We start from the raw sequence: 21840 nt of genomic DNA, 5'->3' as shown, positions 1-21840 counted from the left end.
AGAAAGAGATTGATGAATCCAGATTATTTGATTTTGACATGCAGAAATAGAAGTTTTCATGACTAAATCTGGGTATCGTCCATTTTATGCTCTTATTTAGTCTAGGTCTCAGCAACTGTTAAGCTTTAACCAATATTTCTAGGCCTAAAGGATGTAAAATAGCGCAAAATAAACTGCCTGTGGCCTCATATCAGTTCTGCTTGCTTTCTTACACTGTACCTACTAAAGCAACCTCTCAAATGAAAAAAGCTTCCCTCCCTCGGTGTGCTAAAGTATAACTTCTGAAAGCTTGCCTGCAGAAGGCTATCAGAATGCTTTTTGTTCCTTTTTAATGGAAGATCATATTCCTTAGTTACTTAGCATTTAAGTAAGCTTTCCAGTCCTGAAAAGGACAAAGATGACAATAGACACAACAAACCAAACAACATAACAGTTCCATAAAAGGTACAAGAATATTTAAAATAGGTGCAAGCGTACAAGACTACAGAATCCCAAAGTCATTGTATATTGTGAATGCAGAAAAGGTAAAGCCACTAAATGGTACCAAAACAAAATGTCCTGCAGCTGAGTCAACAAATCCTTAAAATAAGCAAAGCAACAACATACATTTGCCTTATTTTTCCACTCTTTCCATATGCTAGAATCACAGAATAATAGAATCATTTAGGTTGGAAAAGACCTCTAAGATCATCTGGTCCAACCTTTAACTAGCACTGCCAAGTTGACCATTAAACCATGTCACTAAGCAATGTCACTAAGCACTATATCTACACATTTTTGAAGACCTCCAGGGATGGCAACTCAACTACTTCCCTGGGCAGCCTGTTCCAATACTTCACAACTCCTTCACTAAAGACAACTCTTTCAGTGAAGAAATTTCTCCTAATATTCAATCTAAACCTCCCCTGGCACAACTTAAGGTCATTTCCTTTTGTCTCCCTTCCCCCCCAATCAAGCCTATACACTTTCAAGCTTATTTCTTCCTCCTCTTCCTCACCACAATCCGAATTCAAATTGAGGATTTTCCTCAAATTAGGTATTGCTAGACACAAAGTAACATCAGAAATGACTTGTCCTACTTTATCTCTTGAGTCAGCAGGATCACCTACACCTACAGACTCATGAACGCTGTCCTTTGCGACTAACCACTTTCTCAGGTGAAAGCTTAAGGATCATATAACACATGTAAAGAAAGATGCTTCATTTGTCATACCATGATCATTATGTCGAGCTAAATCCTTCCGATCAATATAGAGGTCATGGTCTGTATCCAGCTCCCAAAATTTGCAATAGATAACGTAGAAATGTTCATATGAGAAGTACTCTGTCAGCTGGTTAATATCAGCTTCCTCTTCCAATAATGCCACATTCTATTATCAGAAGGATAAGTAGAACACATTTAAGAATTTCTAAGACAGCTGCTGAGCGATCTGAGTTCTGATAACCAAACTAATTACTGTTACCTAATAATATTTCAATGGAACAATTTTTATCTTCAGAGACAGGGCACACCATGCAGTATGACAGAAAAGACTTAACAGAAAAGGTTGAAAGCTAATGCGTCCATAGAAGAACGAAGACATCAGCCAGACTTTTGCTAATCAAATTTACACATGGACAGATCTAGATAAAAGATGACATTTAAATATGTATACAGTAGAATATGTTAATGCAATTTAGTCCCACTAGTTTTGCAAAAGGAAAAAATGCTTATGTTACTCCCTTAAACATTTAGTTACAGTTTTTAAACTTGTAGAGAGATCTTGCAAAGTTTTAGATATTTCGTACCTGCAAAAAGTTGCTTTTCCTGAGCTCATTACAAGTTATTTTCCCAGACCAGGACCTATTTACTGTATAAAATATTCTCTGTATAACCTGCAAGAAAAAGAAAATGAAGATGTGATTTTCAGTATGCTAACTATGCACCCTCACAAATATTTGTGATCAAAGATAAGCCTTAGCTACATTACATGACTCCATCTTTCCCCAAAACTGAAGGGCTTAGAAGTCTGTTCTTTCCATTACTTGCACTTTGATGCTTCTCTTATGTCACATTCCCAAGTTACTTCCATTTATATCTAATCTAGGTAACTCTTACTTCGATGCTGCAGTACCCATGCCCCACACAGTGAAGCTGTAGAATATTCACATGCTATCCAGAATTTGTCTATTGACAATTTCACTGCCTCCCAATCTTCCAAAACTATAGGATATCATCTAATAAACCCATTAATGTATCTCATGGCTTTGGATTTAAAGACCCATATTTGCTATGAAAATTTTACTTCATAAATGAAGAAGTGACAAATAAAAAGGGGACATGGATGTCCCAACTTAAGTCCACACAAATATAACCAACCAACATCTGACAGAAACAATACTTCCTGCAGGTGAACAGATAATACATCCCTCCCTCCCCATTTAATTCTATTTAAAGTTAGATGGAAAAAAGACTACATTACTACTAAAAATAGCACAAACTATTTGTAACTGAATAACAAAAATCTAGCAAGAAATATGACTATCTTCTATGGCAAGAGTGATATTGGAATCAGAAGTAAATTCATTCAGTTGAGTATACAACACTTCTACTTAAATCAGTTTCACTGGTAGATCATTTTGGTAAACTCATGCATTTAGCATAACCTGCTTAGCTTTAATTACACAAAATTGAAGGGGTTGGAAGGGACCTCGAAAGATCATCGGATCCAACCCCCCTGCCAAAGCAGGTTCCTTAGAGCAAGCTGCCCAGGTAGGCGTTCAGACGGGCCTTGAAAATCTCCAGAGAAGGAGACTCCACAACCTCCCTGGGCAGCCTGTTTCAGTGCTCCACCACCCTCACTGTGAAGAAGTTCTTTTGCATGTTGGGGCGGAACTTCCTGTGCTCCATCTTGTGGCCATTACCCCTTGTCCTGTCCCCACAAACCACTGAAGAGAGGTTGGTCAAATCCCTGTCTCCCACACTTCAGGTATTTATACACATTGATGAGATCCCCTCAGTCTTCTCTTCTCCAGGCTGAACAGACCCAGGTCTCTCAGTCTTTCCTCATAGGGAAGATGCTCCAGGCCCCGTATCATCTTTGTGGCCCTCCGCTGGACTCTTTCCAGAAGATCCCTGTCTTTTTTGTACTGGGGAGCCCAGAACTGGACACAGCACTCCAGGCGAGGCCTGACCAGGGCAGAGTAGAGGGGGAGGATCACCTCCCTTGACCTGCTGGCCATGCTCCTTTTAATGCACGCCAGGATCCCATTGGCCCTCTTGGCCATGAGGGCACACTGCTGGCTCATGGTCAACCTGTCGTCCACCAGGACCCCCAGGTCCTTCTCCTCAGAGCTCCTCTCCAGCAGGTCGTCCCCCAGCCTGTACTGATACATCCGGTTGTGCCTTCCCAGGTGCAGGACTCTACACTTGCTCTTATTAAACCTCATTTGGTTTCTTCCTGCCCAAACATGCCCATTTACAAACATGAGCCTTTAAAACAGTTTCTCTTAATTTTTAAGTCAAAATATTTGAGGTGAATACTGAATTCAACCAGATAAACATTCCAAATAATTCATTCATCAATAATAAAGTAGACCAAAAAATCTAAGGTATTATCAACTGTAATTGCTTAACTGGAAATGGATTATACCTGCTGATTAGCAATGCACTAAATGTTGCATGTACAGGATTTTACTCACAACAGTAGTTATTAGCCAAGAAAGGCCATCTCTTTAGGAATTCCTTCCTCCCCCAGTAAAAGCTCTTCCAAACTAAAGACCTTTTCATTTAAGTTTTCATCACCTCAGGTTTTAATTGAAGCATAACAATAGTTTAAAGAAAACAACCATTTTAAAGTACAAACATAAGAGTTTTATTCATGATGCTTTAAAATAAAGCTTAAACTGTTGCATACAGTAAGCTCTGCAGCTCATACTTTGAAAAAGAACAGCTGGCTCCCTAGATGTAGAAAGGAGAATAGACCAGCCTGCTTCTGAAACTTAATTAGCTCAATTCTAATTGTGAGTTTAGGGAAGGCCCATTTTTGGCTTATACTACAAAGCAATTTTTTCTAAAAAGGTTTTGCCTTAGCTTTGCAACTTAATCCATCTGCATGTCATTATCTCATCTGTTATACATTTAACTGGTCTAAAAATAAAAACAAAATTGAATGTTTGCTGGAGACAACTGGGAACAGGCATAATAGACAGTTTTCTAAAGTGAATTGAAGCAGAGTACAAGCCAATTGTCAGAGAATTGCCTTCCTTACTAGGCTGCACAACAGTTTGTCATAAGGGAGAGGAAACTGTGGAGATTGGAATTTCAAGAATTCATAGTTAAGATGTACATACAACATACTTGCAGACTAAACGTAGTATCCCATTTGTCAGGACAAGCGTTTTTAATGTAATTCAGCTTTATCTTGAACATATGCACCTAACCTTACCACTAGGCTGACCAACCAACCTAAATCACTGCCTAGCAGACAGAATCAGTTGCTTCCATGGTTGAACAATACTTAAACACCTGCTTCACTAAACAGAAGTATGAAGTGTATGTATACATACACATGCACACATACACAAACTGCAAAGAAATGGTTCATTTAACTGCTAACTGGAATTAGCATGAACAGAGATTAAATATTCAACTGCAATGCTTACAACACCCTTTAAAGCTTCATGTAGTAAGATTAAGGCTATTTTGAATTCAGGTGAGTACATAAAATCATAGAATCATAAAGGTTGGAAAAGACCTACAAGATCACCTGGTCCAAAATGCCTTACTTTAACTTATAGTAAAGTCACCTATATTAGTAACAATTTCTAGGACAGAATTTTAGAAGGCTGTATAAGTCAATTTACCACTAACAGTTAGTCCATCCTGAAAAAAAGACAGGAAATAACAGCAGAGTCCTCTTGCCATTTTTTATTTGCAGAATTGCATTCCAAATATTCTTACTACATTATTAAAAATACTAGTTTTTCTGGAATTTTGATTAAACATGGATCTTTCTTGAAACTATACTAAGTTTTGTTAGTAAAGTGCTGCCAGCACTAGTTTACTCAATATTGCTAGGCTCAGACCTACTCAAATAAGCTGTTCATCCAAAGAAAACTAACTGGAAGTGGCAGGATTTTTTCCTTCCTACAGCAAGCTTTCATGATTTTAAGCAGAGCAGGCTTTGATACAAACCACAATCCATTAATCAGGAGAACTACTCTCACAGGCAGAACATTTCCTTTAGTCACATTTGGCAAGAAGGCACCGGGAGCTCATGTAATGATTACAAAAAGAAGTAAAAACTAATACATCAGGACCTACTTGATAGGCTGGCAGTCTCTATAGGAAGGATAGAAGGAACCAAAACCAAACACTTCAAAAAGTCTTCCACAGTTTAGGTCTGGGTAAAACTATAAGCTGGATAAAATACGACCAACTCCACATGGTTTGTGTTGGGGAATATTTGTTAAACTAGTTTTCATGTGCACAGAATGAATGGAAAGTCATTTTGTGGAGTTTTCATCTTTTGAGACTTCAGTGGAATTGGGTATCTAGTCTACAGTTGAAAAAAATTAATGTCACTGATTTTTCCCTTGTGTACAGAAAGAATACTTCAGTCATGTAACTCTACAAAGAGAGAAATGGAGCTTTTCTTGTATAAAAAACCTGCCTAAAAAGAAAAATCCCCGGAGAGGAAAATGGTAAGCAGCTTCAATATATTCATTACTTTACTTGATGCTGAACATAATCACGTTAATATAGACTTTTCATTCAAAATTCCATTTAATTAATCCCAGAATAAAGGGTGGGATTCTAATGAGTATAGACTTACTTGATTGCGGATGTAGACTAAGATAACAGTACATTTTTCTTCAATGTTCGTTAACTTATTCTGCGCTATTACAATGCAGTGTTTCTCTTCCTAGTATTAAGTTCACCACTTTCTACTACAATGCTAAAAGAAATCAATTTTCTTCACAATATTTCTAGTTATGTAGAAATGAAGACTGACAGCATACTCAACTTTTTTTTTCCTCCAAAGGACAAAGATGCTTATCAACTAATTTTAACCATTCTGACTTTTGTACTTAATTAACAAGAATAGCTTTTCCAAATAAAAAACACTTACTGTGGTAATGTACCGAGAATGAAACTCAGATGCTTCTTTTAAAAATGATAGGCCAGGATGACTATTCACCACATCCTACAGAGAAAGGAATAACAATATCCTGAACAGTATTCATTAGTGACTGTATAAAACAAATAGCACAGATTAGCATAACTCCTTCCTTAAGGAAGACGGTTCAAATTAAGTAGAATAATTAATAACTTCATTTACAGCATGCTTCATGTAAACACTGATGACCTTAAGAATAGAATAATCTCTTAATAGCCATATAACCTGAAGGTTTCCTGTATTTTACAAAGGCAGAAAATTTTGAATAAACTAGCCAGATAAACACTGACTGTTGTAGCTTATAACTGTGTCTGAGGATGACGCACTAAAAGTCAATTCAGGTTTTATAAATTTGTTCGCTGCTCTTTGAGAGAAATTGTATTACATCTTGAACTCATAGGCCACTTTTCCTTTGCCCTCCAAAGGGCCTCCTTGACACAAGTAACTTCAACTGCTTTTCAAAACCCCCAAGAATTCCTGATACAAGCTACTCCTGCAAACAATTTCAAATCCATATATCTTATTGCAGATTTTTAAAAAAGATATCACCTGCCATAAAATGATTAACTTTAAAAGAAGTCACTAGCATCTCAGTGGACAACACGAAGTGAGCTACACAAAGTATTATTAATAAACTTTAACGAAGACCATGAAAATGCATGTTTAGCTAAAAAACTCTGCAAGCTCGTAATTTTGTTTTGTTTTCTAGAACTAGTTTCAGTTGCAATTTACTTGTAAAAAAGGAATGAAGTCTTCTTGCACCAAATAGTTGCATCCAGGGTTCATTAGAAGATGAACAAACTTTGCAGCATCATCATAGCAGGTCTGAAGTATTCTGAAATGTAAAGATATGCATTTACTACCATACACAGAAAATCGCTCCTAGGATGCCCATACAAATTAGCATGAACAAGTCTTACAAAACTGCAACCACAACATTTAATTCAAAAGATAATCAATCACACATGGCAAAGTTCACTCCAAGGGAAGTTAAAGCAGTATATTCTTGTACATTTACATTAGAGGAGGGGGTACTCAAAGTAATTGCTTATATGAAAGGACATTTTCAAGTTAGAACTAGGAAACTAAAGAGGAAGTAAAAAGAGAAGAAAGCATTTTGACCAGAAATGACATCTGCAAATTAGTGCCGTGGTTTTCACTTTTCCCATAAATAGCCAGTCATTTATCACAAGCATTTAAAAATCTTTAAGTATAATAGAGAGTTGTTTGCTTGTTTTAAAGGTATGATCTACTTACGTTGTCCCAGGTGAAAGTTTGCTGTCAATGGTTGATTATGGTAGTGTTTTCTTCCCCTTTATAGACTCATTCAGAGATTAGACTATCACATTTCATTTAAAAATACAGTATCTCTGAAAAAGTGATCTACTTACTTCCTCCACATTGCAACAAACTTATGAACTGACACGTATCCTGTTCGTTCTCCTCCAGCACAATAAAACAGAGGACCTTTCCAGTAAAGTGGGCATTCACAAGCCTATAATTAAAGTATACATCAAGTCAATTCATTGACAAGATTGTTTACCTGAGGGTTACTCCCTCATAAGTCTTTCAAAAAATTAAATTTTACAAGTGTTAAGGAAAAAACAGAGGAAACATCATGGGAAAAAACTTTTTGTAACATTACATGTATCTGTAGGGGATTAGAAGCATTACTGAAGCTACGGTAAGCACAGATTTTTTTTTTTTTAAATTTATTTCTGAAACTAGCTACACCCTCCAAACTAGCTAATTTAAAGCAACTGCTTTAGGCCAAAATTCAGAAGAGGCAAGTAAAACAAAGCAACTTGCAGCATTCCTAATAGATGAATGTAGTCACGTCTGGTCTGTCCACCCTCCAAGCAGCTGAGCAGAGCCCGTGCTATTGGGCTGGATATGTTTAAATTGAGCTCCGGGCAGCACAAACAGTTACACAACTTCTGGACTGCAGCCAGTTTACGTTTGGCTTGGAGGATAGCTCAAGTCATCTGCATTGTTGCATATGCATGCACATCTTTCCGACTTTTGGTAGCAGGCCGGCCTGCCCTGTCCAGCAGTGCTTCACAGTACTCCTGTGTACCAGTACAGCTGGTACTCCTCCACAACTTGAGTGTTCCCATACAGCTGCAGCGCTGCTTCTGCATCTGCTCCAAGCTTCCTCAGTCCTCACAGCAAAGTGCCGCTCTCTTGACTGACACTGACTATGCCTTGGAGTCATCAGGTGTGCCAACATCTCTGAGAAGCTCATTTGGATCTCAAAGAAGACTAAATATTACAAGATGCGCAAGGTCACTGGCAGAAAAGGAGAGTTATTTCTCATGCATTAGTTTAACCAGTACTTACAGAAGTGTTTCTAACAAATACCCTGCTCAGCCTGAGAGGCTTTTCCCTACCCTTCAGGAGGGTGCCTTCCATCACTGAGTTGTACCTGACTGGACCCTTCCAGCTCACTTGCTGGAGCACCCCTTCTAGTTGGAAAGGAGCTGTGGAAGGAGGGAATCCTACCGTTCAGCTTAGCAGTTAAACTCTTCTGGTGAGGTAGGCTAGGAGCTCCTCAACCCCTAATCCTGCTCTGGAGAAGAGCCTGCTTCTATTCTTCTAGGCCCTGGACTTGAAATGCAAAGTGACAGGAAGAGGGATGAGAACTTAAGACTCATGACCAAGACCATGACTTGCACTGATACTTCAAGCACTGATTAGAAACTTAAGTTTGATTTAACTAGCTTATTGTGTACTACAAAATTTACAAATCTTAGCTGCTTTGTAAGCCTGGTATTTTGTTACTCTACAGTAACTTTAACTCTTCACGACTGACTAAAGAGTTATAATTTCAAATTACCAAATGATTCTGTGTTTCAGCATCTTTAGAGTGGATGTTCATGACAGTGCTTTAAGAAAAACAGCACTCAGAAGATTTTATACCAATGATAGGAACACTTTCCACCACATGACTAATTTTGTAGAGGTCTAAAAATCAAAGTGCATACCAAGAGTGGCTTTTGTCTTAAGTCTATGGGTCAACAAAGAACACATTTTGTTCTATGGTTTGTTAGATTTTCTAAGAATAATGTAAGTTTTAAGACAGACATAATGCAAAGCTTTCCACTCATAACTGTGCTATCAACATCAGCAGGTATGCTGTCTTACTAGCACTACCTTGCTGGAAATGAAAACCCATAATGCAAGAAAACAAAGCACAGTTCCTGTTTCCTTTCTATAGGTATACAGTATTGAAAGAAGCCAGCCAGCAAATTCTCACCTTTGCAACTTTCCCCATGTCGTCTAAAGTTGCCCTCTCATTTGGAAACTGAGAGAAAGTTCTCTCAATTTTGGCAATCACAGCATCTATATTCACTTTTTCCTTAGGACATCCTCGAGGAAAATAGAAAGTTGGAATGGTTTGACTAAGCGATGGTGGCAAAGCTTCTTCTTTCTTCGCCTGAACCTAAATAGATAAATATACATTTGACAGCCAGGTACAATGAAATCATGTATAATAGGCATCCTCAGATGACTTGATTCTCTTGGTATTATCTGTTACAACAGACCTTCAAAAAGATTTCTGATGACAGGCTGAATAAGCTATTTAAGAATGAGAGCACATTGGAAAAATTCATGACTGAGTGTTTCCAAAAACTGTCATTTAGGAAGATTTCTGGTATGTTGAAAATTTAATAAAAACAATTTCAGTCTTCAACCTATCAAATTTCAAGAATAATACACCAGACAGCTTCTTGGAGACATCTGAAATACTCGTGTTATGTTATCAGTTTCAGAAGAAAAACTTCAACTTCTAGTTTAACAGACAGGTCATGAAAGAATCTGCTTTTGAAGTATTTCTAGTTTTACAGCTTCAAACTGTTGAAATAAGCACGACAACTTTGTTGCAAACTACCATCCTGTTAATAGAATTACAGAGAAGATGCTTGGTGTTTTAGTTCCTAAAAAGCGTTCGGTTTCATAAAGGAAGTAAGTGATTCTTACAGTGTTTTTTTGGTACACTGTATGCAATTATGGCATGAGTGCTTTGAAGTCTGTTTCTCAAGAAATTTCTGATATAGCATATTACTGAAAAATAAATGACCAGCAACAAGAGAAATTATTTAAACACACTTAGCCTAGGTAAAGATGAATTCACCTTGTACTTAGTCTCAAAAAAAAGTCCAATAACACAGAGAAACCAAGATAGCAAGCAAGGTAAAAATAGAATTGTGGCAACTTAATGTTAGTGGTTAAACATGAAGTCTTTCATCCCAAGGCCACTACCCAAATGTAGAAACAATGTTTACTGCTATATGATGGCTTATTGTAGTGTAAATATGCTCAAAATCCAGAATGACATCTCATTTCCAACCAGAATTGAAGAAAAAAACAAACCAAAGAACCCTCATTTACTTCTTACCATCTTGCGAAGGGCCTGTACAGATACCCTTCCTTATGTCAATGAAAGAGATAGGTACTTACAGAGAGCAGTTTTTAATCTTCTGGGTTTCAATCTAGGAGTCTTTGCTGCAATACTACCTGTGCTAAAACAGCCTGAATTAACCTTTCTTTCCCCTCCTTGACTTTCAGCCAGTGATCATGCTCCCAGCTGCAGAAGTCCCTCAACTGAGTTACAACTCCTATTTCCTAGAGGAAAAAGTTACCTTGAAACTGATGCCTAGAGTCAGGTGCTGCCTATCATTTTCTAAGAAACCTATAAATTAGAATTTCTGACACCTCAACATTAGCTTAGAGGCTTAGGTAACAAGACCTCAGTTCGTAACAGAAGTGCCATGGGGGTATTAAAAAACCCTTCCACCTGTAGACTCCAAAAACTTTGGGAAAGAACAAAGCAAGATTTTTACCTTCAAAGTAATATTACCATCAGCACTACAAATAACGTATGTAATTGGGTTAATACCTTGTTTAGTTCTAGAAACCCAGTGCTACACATCAGCACTTTAGCAGGGCCCTAGCAGTTACCCTAGGCAGATCAAAGACCTGCTCCTCAGGCTGGTACCACACAAAAGCATGCTAACTATTTGAGCACCGGCGGTTAAATGATCTTTTATTTAACAGAACCGAAGTCTCATGTTTGTTGCAAAGAGCAAAGTTACCTTATTTCTCCCTTTCCCCAGCTGCCTGGCCAGCTGCTCCATGTGAGTTGCTCCACTCACCACGAAGGAGCAGGCATTAACATGCTGGTGAGTGAGGCCCCAGCTGAGAGGACACGTGGCAATTACAGACTACTTCACATTTCAGGTAACATGAGGTAAAACAGTTATTAAAGAAAACCTAGCACAGACAGACATGGCACTTCAAAAATCAACAGCTAAGAAAACTTAGAGCCTCAGAACAAAGGGAAAGTTTTCTTTTAAAAGCAAAAGTAGGGTCAGAGGGAGAACTGTATTGGAAAAGGTCCCAGGAGAAAGAGAAAGGCTATCCACAGAACTATTTCACTGCAAATATTTCACTGTGAATATTTTTCAGAAAGTACTCATTTACTTCAGGTACCTCAGACTACAAAATAAATGATTTCCATTAGTCCACGTCAAAAGCTGTTCTTAAACATGTGTGGAAATCTCAATTCAGGATCTGTAGTGAAGTTACACCTACTAGAGTAGCTCTTCTTGGGTGTTATTTAAGAGAGTTACACAATAGAGGCTTTTTATTTATTTTTCATTTTTTTGTCTGTCATAAATATGTTCCAGATAGTGATCCTGAGGAAGAAACTAAGCAACAGATTCAGAACTGAAGACAGACATATACGTGAAGAAAATTGATTTTTCTTTAAAGTAAAAATGTTACATTTAGGCCTCACGTTGAATTCAGCAAGCTTAGCATAAAATTATCTAACGTTTAATCTGTAAAACAGTATATTTGTTCCATTCAAGTATAGAATACAAACTCTCACTTTAAGACAAAACCCTTCTCCTTATCATGAAGGATGTTACCTGTTTCTACATGCCGGTTCCTCAAATTAGGTGAGAGACAAAAACAAAGATGTTTCATTTGCTCCAGAAAATATAAGACGTGCCTTTCTGATGGATTAATTTGGTGCTTACATACAGGCATCTAGTGAGAATACTATCTCGGGTGCAATGCAAAGTGACCCTGAATATTCCCTGTGCTCTCCAGCAGCCAGCTCAGGGCACAGCTCTCCCACCGTATCTGCCATGGGGATGTTTTGAGCACACTGATGCTTCTTAAATGCCACAAGCAACTTCCAGCTGGACAATCAAATTGCACTGTTAGCATCAGTCAACACAGGGATAAAAGCCTGCGCCAAAGAAAGAAACTGGTCATCCGAAACGAGCAGCTCCAACTAATGCACTACAGAGTTCGAATTACACCTCCTCCCTCTCCTTGCCTTCCCAAGAAGGGCCAGGGATTCTTCTCTTCTCTCAGCTTCAACTCTGCCGACAACCGAAAGGCTTCCAGTACAGCTGAGGCTCCTCTACTGTTTGCACTTTAATGAGGGGATGTGTGACAGGCTCGGAGTGCCACTGCTCTCTAGAATTTCAGCTAGATCCTTCTGTGGATGTGTTGTATAGCTGGTAAAGAACTTATTTCAGGGCAGTCAAAATGCTTAATTGTGGGGAATTAAGCTCTTCTAAAATGAATTAAAACTAACCATGGGATTTCTTCCTTGATAAGAAATGGCAGAAGTCTGCTAGTGGCAAAACTTTGAATTGAAAGTCTGCAACAGCAGTTCATTACTCTTTTGACACAACTATGCCACTTCAGTGGTCAATTTAGTATTTACAACAACTGACCTACATTTTCTTAAACCCTTTAATACTAGTCTAGTACTGGCAAGCTAAACTGCCAAAAGAAACTTGCTTGGTAAGAGATGAGTTCCACTGAAACTTGGCAAGGCACAAAACCCAACATACTTGGGGTTAGGGATATTGACTGTATGAGCTCGTAAATAACTCATCCAAGCAGATGCATGCTGAATTGTTAGGACTGAATGGTGCATTGGCCTTGGCAATAAGTGCATGTAAAGTCCTGAACTTGTAATTGTATTGTAAGTTGCAACTGCAGTTTAAGTTTTTTTTGCTAAAAGATGGAAAGTGATGGTTCCCTGAAAATTCCTTGTTTATAGAAACGTCAACAAGTTTGTTAGATTTGTTTATAAAGAATTTATGAAAAAACTCTTAACACATGATCAGTTTTCATTTCCAAACTAATAAGGATTGTCCAGTTATCCAACACGTATTTGCCTTCACTTTTACAAAGGAAGCAGAAATTTATATCCCAGGGGAGTCATTGTTCAAAGGGCAACATTCTATTTTATTTTGCTGCTCTCTAGACCCTTTACCAACTGTTACCAGTGGATGGAAAGTAAATTATTAGAATTACAGTAGAGCAATATAGTAGTAATTGGACCAGGGAACACAGATACCTCGCCCCTCACCCCAATGAGAGAAGTTCAGTCTTATTTGCCTTCTTACGTCTGCCAACAGATGAGTTACACTCATAAGTTAGCTTGGTTCTAAACAAAAATGAAGATACCTCATTTTAAAAGCCCCACTGTGATTTTCCCTCTCTCCACTTAATGAATGAAAGAGTCCTGCAATGACAAGATGTCTTCCTGAAACATGAAGGAAGGGGGCATTTGTTCCTAGATATTTTAACACTGTACACTCAGTCAAGTCTGTCTCCATCTGCAGGTAAGTACAGAACCTCACAGACGGGCTTCACATTCAAAGACAAGTAAGTGAAACATCACTTAAAAAGGACTTTGTGGAAAAATGAACAAGGTAAATATGTTTATAAATGTAGTATTTTAAAGACATGTTGCTGATTATGACACAAAGTCACTGAATTGATTTGGTACTTGCATTGTTTTAACACGACTACAGAAAGATAGCTTCATACAAAACCTTTTATGCTTTCTAGCATTTGACAGACACTAACACCTATTATACCAGTTTCTCTGGAAACATTCAAAATGTGTTTTCAGAGATAGCATTTAGCTCTTGCTGTACTATTTAACATGAGCTGCCACAAAGACTTCCAGATTAGAAAAGTCAATGGAACATACACAACAGGGTCAAGACAATAGGACCTCCCTCCACAAATTCTACCTTGCATTTATGTACAATTGCACATTAAGTTATGGCACATAATTCCGAACAAAGTGGCATTATGTACTGAAAAAAATATTTTGTACTAAAAAAAGATGTTTTCCCCTCTCCAACAGGTAAATGTTTGGTTCAACACCTGACTATTAAACTAGGGATGTTACCAAAAAAACAGGAGAATATTGCAATACTTTTCAAGCATGCTATGCATAAATGATTCTAGTTTTTCCATTGACTGAGTCCTCTGCTCTTGCATATCACATTTTTTGCAAATATTACCTGGGCATATCAAAGTGCATAATAACCTAAAAAGCTATTCCACATACTACTTGGTTCTTTAAAGTCTAACTTCCCTGCAAACACCCACTTAGAGATACTATGAGTCACCCACCAGGAAAACCAGATCCTGCATGAAGTTCCCTTCTTTAACTGATACAATAGAAAATAAGTTAATATGGAGACCCAAGAGACAGTAAGGTGGTAGTAAAGAGACAAATGCCGTTTAGCACGTGAACTTGAAAGTTCTAAACAAAACAAGAAATATTGTAGCATAAACTTAATGATTTAATTACTGTATTCTGTAGGAATCAACTGAATTTCATGCCCTATTATCTGAGTTACATGTTACTTGTGAATCTAAGAAAATATGACCAGTAAGCAGATACAAAAGGAGTACCCAATCAGCCTTCCTGCCTCCCCATTCTTTTTTATAGCCATTCAAGTCTGACCAATAAAGTCTCAGAAATATTCGAGTTACTATCTATTTGATTGTACAGTGAAAGTCAACACTTCCTCTAGATAAATAAGTGGCATGGTAACTTTTATAAAACTTAAATCCTGAGAACACCAGGTTAAAGATTCATGCTACTAATACCTAGAAAATTATTCACTTATCTGCAAGAAAAAAAAATTAGAAAATCTATTCCAAAATCCCAAAGATTTTGGCATGTTAAAGTTCCTTCAAAGATCTGCTTCAGAATAGGTAAGCAAGCTTAATTCTACAGCTACCCTCAGGACAAGAAAAACTTCTGTAATATAAGCTTGCTTGACCTTGTAGTAGACATTCAGATTTCCAATTATCTAATTCAAAGAAATGATGTTTTTCCCTTGTTCTCTGTAAGCTCTTAAATATCTTCCTTCTAGCCAAACTAGAAAGACAGATTTATTACTGCAAGAGTTCACTGACTGCATCATTTCCCATTCAGCTTCATATACTTAACAAGAGAATCCTTTGACAATTTAAAGCTTTCAAAATTATTTTTCCAGACAGACTTTCTGTAAAATCTAGTTATTACCCTGAAAAATAACTTGAAAACAGTAATTTAGTCTGAAAGCTTACTAATGAAATTTCACAGCACAGCATAAGGCAAGCCAAACCACAGTACACCTGCATCTTCCCCCACTCCTTTATCTTGCTTGGGTTTACTGACCTTTGCATCAGTACCAGTGGCAGTGCCGCAGCATGGGGAGAATTGCCTCAGGTCACCGAGGCAGCTGAAAAGCAATGTTAAACTACTTATTCTCATCCAGTCTCCCACAGTTGACTCCACTTAGAAGCAACATGGTTCTGGTGCTAACCTGAGAAAGGTTAGAAGAATACTGTGGCAATGTTGTTGAAAGAAGTTTACGTTACCCTTAGAACTACGCCAAGACTAATCTTGCCAAGCATAATCAGAAAGTTAAGACATACATGGTCAATCTCAGAGACACACCTACAGAGAATGAACCTGTGCCAAAAACAGGTGCCAGGGTATATACGCACAAGTCCTCTGGCAACACATGTTTTTTCAGTCCCAGTTGCTTCCTATCCTTCAGTTATTATTTGGCAGCTGTTTTTGGATGTGCTATAGAAACTAATTATATCATACATGCTTTTCTTTCCTTTCCACAGTAAGAGATAAACATCTATTAATTTTAGCCCTTATAGTTTTGAACTGGCTTGCTTTTGCTTTCAGGCTTAACTCAGGTCAGTTCTCTGATCCAGTTTGGCCTGTAGTCACTTGAAATTGGTGCTACAATGAGTGGAAGGAAATGAGAAAAGGAATGCAACTTCCCATGAAGTTCTAGCCATGTACTATTAGAAGGAAAAAAGTACTTTAAATTACACTGTTTCTGATTTTATACATACTTATCACCTCAATCAACACAAGGTAACAACTGTTCAGCAGCCCCTCCAGTGCAGTCTGTATTTGCCTTAAAATTCTGCCCAGACAAATACGATGGGTGTCTCCTGCTGATGTGCAACACCATGCCTCATCTCATTTTCACAGACTAACTATCGTTCTCATCTGACTTATCCATGTTCCTGGCAGTTTACTCTCAAGCCTGTTTTTGTACAAGAATCTAAGGTCTCTTGGTCTTGTCATTCAGTGACAATGATAATCCCCAATTTTAAAAACAACTTTATTCCCGGGACCGAGCCATATATCACAGTCCTACTTTGGCAGAATTAAAGCGCCCTGGTGTTTCTGGAATTGACACCAGTAAAATGAAGTTTAAGGAAGACCCTAGACTTGCACTGCTACTCACAGAAGTATGGAATTAGAGCTAGAGTTCCATGACCTAAAAATATATATTAATTCTCTTACTCGCTACAAACATATAAAAACAGCTCTAGGGATAGGTAACCTTTCTCATGATGTTTGGTTCAAATCTGTCGGCCTCATTTTGTTCAGAGGTCAGCAGTTCAGAGTGCAGACCCTGTTACTGTTAGTTAGAGACAAAGCAGTTGGTGAACCTAACTAGTCTGATCTCTCTTCCATCCACTAGGTCAGACAAAACCCTTACTGATTCATCACCTGGTGGTTGAACTATAAATAGAAAGATCAGAAGAGTTGGTTGATTTGTATGTTTTTTTCCCCCAAATACTCAGCATCAAGTTCTACTGTATTTCTGGTGCAGTAATGAACTGCTATTAACGTGGACCACATTAGTAAATACCAACTTCACCAGCAAAGTATCAATCCTAGAATATTGCTGGCTATCGAGTTGCAGAGATATCAATTTACATTCATTTTACAAATTAATATTGGAAAATTCAGCTTCTTAACAAGCTAGAATCAGGTCTATTTTGTCGCTGAAATAATGCTTGTCTGCTAACCTCTGATTTTGAGGGAAAAAAAATCAAAAAGATTTTGTCGCTTGCTACCTGAAGGAAATTTCTCCTCTCATTTTCAGGGTCAGAACAGCAGAGTAACAGGTAGTTAGTCAGCTAGTTACTCTTAATCAGATAATAGCCAGGGAAAGAAGTTTGAGTGAAATTGCTGTGGCAAACACTACTGCTACATAGTCTTAAGTCTTGCATTACAGTCTTAAGTCTTGCTAAAGCTTAAAGAATTAGTTCTTGTGACTATCAGAAAGTTTTGAAATATGAGTAATTTGTTTCCCCTTTGAATTAAGCAAGCCACATTTAGACAGCCAAAGTGAGCCCCACAAGTAAGCCGCCAAATTGAATCCATGTTCAAGTCTAAGTCTTTCTGCAGAGCAGAGCATGCAAGAGTCTGGACCATTTACACAAAGCTATTTGGGATAGTGTGTTAATTCTCACGTAGGAGGAGGTGGTAGGTAGTGCTATCCAGAAAAGGTTTCCACTTAAAGTACAAGATCCATTCCATACATACCATCTTTTGCATTACAATTAAAAATACATTCAACTAAAAGCACATCACCACAGATGAGCTGTATTCCACACATGAGTAGTGAGTAGCATGCAATGAACATGCAAGCTGGTATAGCTGAAATAGACAAATAATGCAGTCCTGCTGGGAACTGAAATACTCTACTGCAAATACATTATTGCCGTAGAAAGACCTTAAAATACAACTACATATATTTTGTTGTCCCCCCCCCCCCCTTTAATTACATAGAACTCCAGCATTAAAAGTTTCCAGTTACGCAGTTAGAGTTCCAGGATTTCCACGATTTATTCGGAAATGCCTTGGGGTGGGGTACAGGTGGAATGGAAAAGGAAGAGGCAGTTACATTCCCCCCAAAAAACCATGGGCCCAGGAGAAATTTGCATCTTATATGTCCACAAGTAACTTGCTTTATTTGCTGACAGAGCTTTTACCAGAGCCTTTAGAGGTACGATCCTCTAACAATTTGCTGTTGCTGACCAGTGGAAATACATTTTGCTTCCTCTGCTAATTCAGGAAATGAAAATGGTACAGATTAGAAAACGGAAAAGTAAATTTCAGAAAAAATACCTAATGAAAAGCAACATCTACTACATTTTGTGCCGAGATAGAAGGGGTACAAAAATATTAGTCACTGCCTGTGAATTGTTGTCAGACAGCCTTCATTTTATGAGCTATATCAAAACAAGCATCCAAGCCAGTAATATACAAAGTTTTGCATATAGTTGCAGCTTTCTCAGAAAATACTTTGATCATAGGTTAAATCCATATTCCTGTTCCTTACCAGCATGTTCTGTTTCAGAAGACTAGCTAGTAAGAGCCTCCTAGTACATAATCATTGTGATTGTACACAGCCAATGGATCACACTGGGACTCACTACCTGCACAGGAGTCATGACTGCCTAAACATCATTTTAATGGGGAAAAACTGACAGCCAGTTACCTCAGGCAATTTTAACATTTGTCTATGGAAAACAGCCCTTGTCAGGACAGGCCATCAGTTCAGCATCAGAAGTAGCAAATAGGGCTAAGACAGACATCCACTTAATTCATAAGCTCTGCAGCCTTCCATGTTCGCAACAAAACAACTTTCAGTCCCTCAGTGCAATTGAGCTTAGAAAAAAATCCACTGAAACAAGAAAAATATCAGCCAGCTCAACCTTGTTACTGAGCTGTGGAGTCGTTAGTGTAGTAAGTATTCTGTTAACTTTTTGTCTGGCAATGCCCCAGCAAATTCTGATTTGGACAATTGTGAAAACAATTGCACATTCCTCTGATCCTGTAGAAGTTGAAGGCTATTTTTTTTAAATACAGAAATGTGCCAAACTGTTTCAGGCTTTCTAGGATACAGATTACTACTGTCGACAGTCAGAGCACACCTGCTATATTAGGTAGTGTAAGTGATTATAAAGGTAAGAGAAGTATGTTAAAATGGAGAAAATTAAAATGGAGAAAAGGCTTGTGAAACTTTCATTCCAAAGGCTGGAAAAAAAGTAAATCAGAACTCTCCAGTGCCTGAATTATTGGGTCAGGATTTATCTGCAGAGGGTACTGACATGTAGACTCTTAAATCATGTGTGCAAGTAAGCTGTAACAAATGTGCACCATATTGGCTTTGCTACAGAAACAGTACACACGTCCATAAATTTATGACCAGCCACCAGCAGGTAAAGAAGCTGCTGCCACAGTGTAGCCAATACATTTTAAGCTCACACCAGGAGTCTCCATTGCCCAAGTGGCAGAAAACTTCCCATTTGCTTTTGGCTTTCTCTGCATGGCTAGAGCTGAGGACCTGGCAATCCATTAGCGACAGACTGTCTAGGGGAATCTCTCACCTTAACAAGCCAGTCTCGGTGGGCAGCTTAGATACTTTCATTCTGTCTTAAATGTTGGCATTACACCAAACTAACATCAAACATAGCTATTAACTACACTCAGAATGACGCTTCTATTCCACCCCACCCCCCCCGCAAATTTATTTTCCCCCTAAAAAGGAAATAAAGTTGTGTACCTGATGTAAAGTTATGTAAAAGCAGATATCATGTCTCCCTCTGTGATATTAATTCATCTCCAAACAAAATAAAATTAGAAAATTGATGCTGTTAGGAAAGCTGGCCTGCTGAAGACCTCCAATTATTACACAACTTACTTCTTGACTACAGATGTAAAACCAATTGCCTCAATTAAGCTTTCCAAAATTCACTTTCCCTCGGAAATGGGAATGTTATCTCCATCACTGGAAGAACGAGTACACTACAGCACAAGCATACACCAGCCCAGCACACATTAACACCTACAGGCTGTTGGTGTTCATTGTCATCTTGAATGCGTCACAAGAGTTTATAAAACATTTTGGTAACAGAGGAGTGCAAAAGCAATCAAGAGGCACTAACTAACGCCTAACTTCACTCAGAAGGAAAGCTAATCTTGTGAGGCCCAGTGGAGAAATTGAAGAAATATTTCACATACAGCTGACATAAATAGCATGCGAAAGCAGCATTTAGCATCATTAACAGGTGGTCATGGAACCAGTAGCTTGCCATTTCCACACTGAGGTGTGACGCATACAGCTACAGGGATCACCAAGTAGTAACAGCAGACAGAGGTATGATGCAGTTCAAGTATCAGAAAATACACCAGCACATAGGTCTGGCACTGAAATTCAGAGGATGAATTCAAGATTTAGGGCAATTTTTCTTTATTTTTAAATCATATTTAGCACCAATTATTTGACTTTACTAAAGTCTAGTTTTCATGTTAGAACTCAACTGATTTACATGAGCAGTGTGAGACTAAGTAGCTAAGCTAGGAAAATAAGTGTTTTTCTGCTAACACTAAGCTACATGGGTGTAAGGATGTCACTGCACACAGATGCATTTTATTCTGTTACCATTTTGTTTCCAACTTCAGATATATTTTCCTCAAATAGCCTCAGTAATGATGCTGCTTACATTGCAGCTCTGACAGGTAGGGATGTCACCAGCTGTTGGCAGTCCATTTGACATGGTGATAAGTTTCCTCTCCCTCAAAGGTTTCAGAGAATTGATGAGCAAGATGGATACAGTATCTCTTCAAGTGTTGCATTTCCAGTTCACTATATTCTCTAGACACAAAATTCCCTAAATTTTTTGTTGTCTTTTGTTGTCTTTCTTACAACTAATGCAAGGAGATGAATTAATGTTCTTTGGTCTGTGCAAAATTATCTACTCAAAAATTCAGTTCCAAATTCACTTCCCCATAACAGAACATTTCAACAGCTGTGTATTGTTTTAATTTTATTTTTGAGAAACAGTCTTTCCAGAAATCCCTGTTTTGCTCCGTTCTATCAATAAATGCAACCATTGAGAAGCAGCCTGTTCCACCACTTACCAAACCTACCCACCTCACTACTGATTGTCCATTTAAAGATTTTTTCATACAGCTTGATTTGCTACACTCTATTGAATGCTCTTTCCAAAGGACAGGTGATTATCTATGGAAAATTTATATGGCTCTATGCAAAAAACACCACCTCAGAATTCTTAGAAACTGTGCGAGACCCAGTCACTCCAAACCACCTCAGAGCAGATGCTGAGCCATGTGTAGTCTCACCATCCATGACAATTAGTTGTTTTACTTTAGGAGATTAACTCCTACAGCACTAAATTTCTTAAGAAGAATCTGACTTTTGTTTAACAGCTTATAGAAACTTCACAGACATGAACACTTATAAAAGTATAGTCCAGGTATGGAAAAACAGGTCAGCCTTCATTTACACTTGATTTTAGCATTCTGATTTTACATCAAATTCATGAACTGTTCTGTCTGAAAGCAAATATTGCAGTGGTATAGAAGACTAAATTCCAATGGCAATGAAGCTCAGCAACTGAGAAAAGTTTTTCAAGTTATTCTACAAAAGCTCTAAGCAGTCTTTCATTTCAACATGAAATTTCTTCAAAGATTATGTAGTAAAAGATAAACCAACATTCTTTGAAA

General features: G+C 38.0%; 1 protein-coding gene across 8 annotated transcripts in view; it reads right to left on the bottom strand.

Moving 5' to 3' along the window:
* PPP2R3B (protein phosphatase 2 regulatory subunit B''beta) overlaps positions 1–21840 on the bottom strand; it is a 51530-nt gene that overhangs the window by 11359 nt on the left and 18331 nt on the right. For all 8 annotated transcript variants that reach the window (XM_040534952.1, XM_040534958.1, XM_040534933.1 and 5 more), the window contains 6 exons: positions 9418–9603; positions 7553–7656; positions 6894–6996; positions 6114–6188; positions 1789–1875; positions 1214–1370 (listed from right to left, as the gene is read on the bottom strand). In XM_040534952.1, the coding sequence (XP_040390886.1) occupies positions 1214–1370; positions 1789–1875; positions 6114–6188; positions 6894–6996; positions 7553–7656; positions 9418–9603 (712 nt within the window). The remainder of the gene's footprint in view (positions 1–1213; positions 1371–1788; positions 1876–6113; positions 6189–6893; positions 6997–7552; positions 7657–9417; positions 9604–21840) is intronic.

The sequence above is a fragment of the Cygnus olor genome, chromosome 1, assembly GCF_009769625.2.
Source record: "Cygnus olor isolate bCygOlo1 chromosome 1, bCygOlo1.pri.v2, whole genome shotgun sequence".
In the NCBI taxonomy this organism is placed as follows: domain Eukaryota; kingdom Metazoa; phylum Chordata; class Aves; order Anseriformes; family Anatidae; genus Cygnus; species Cygnus olor.
This window is presented reverse-complemented; position numbering and strand designations above follow the sequence as displayed.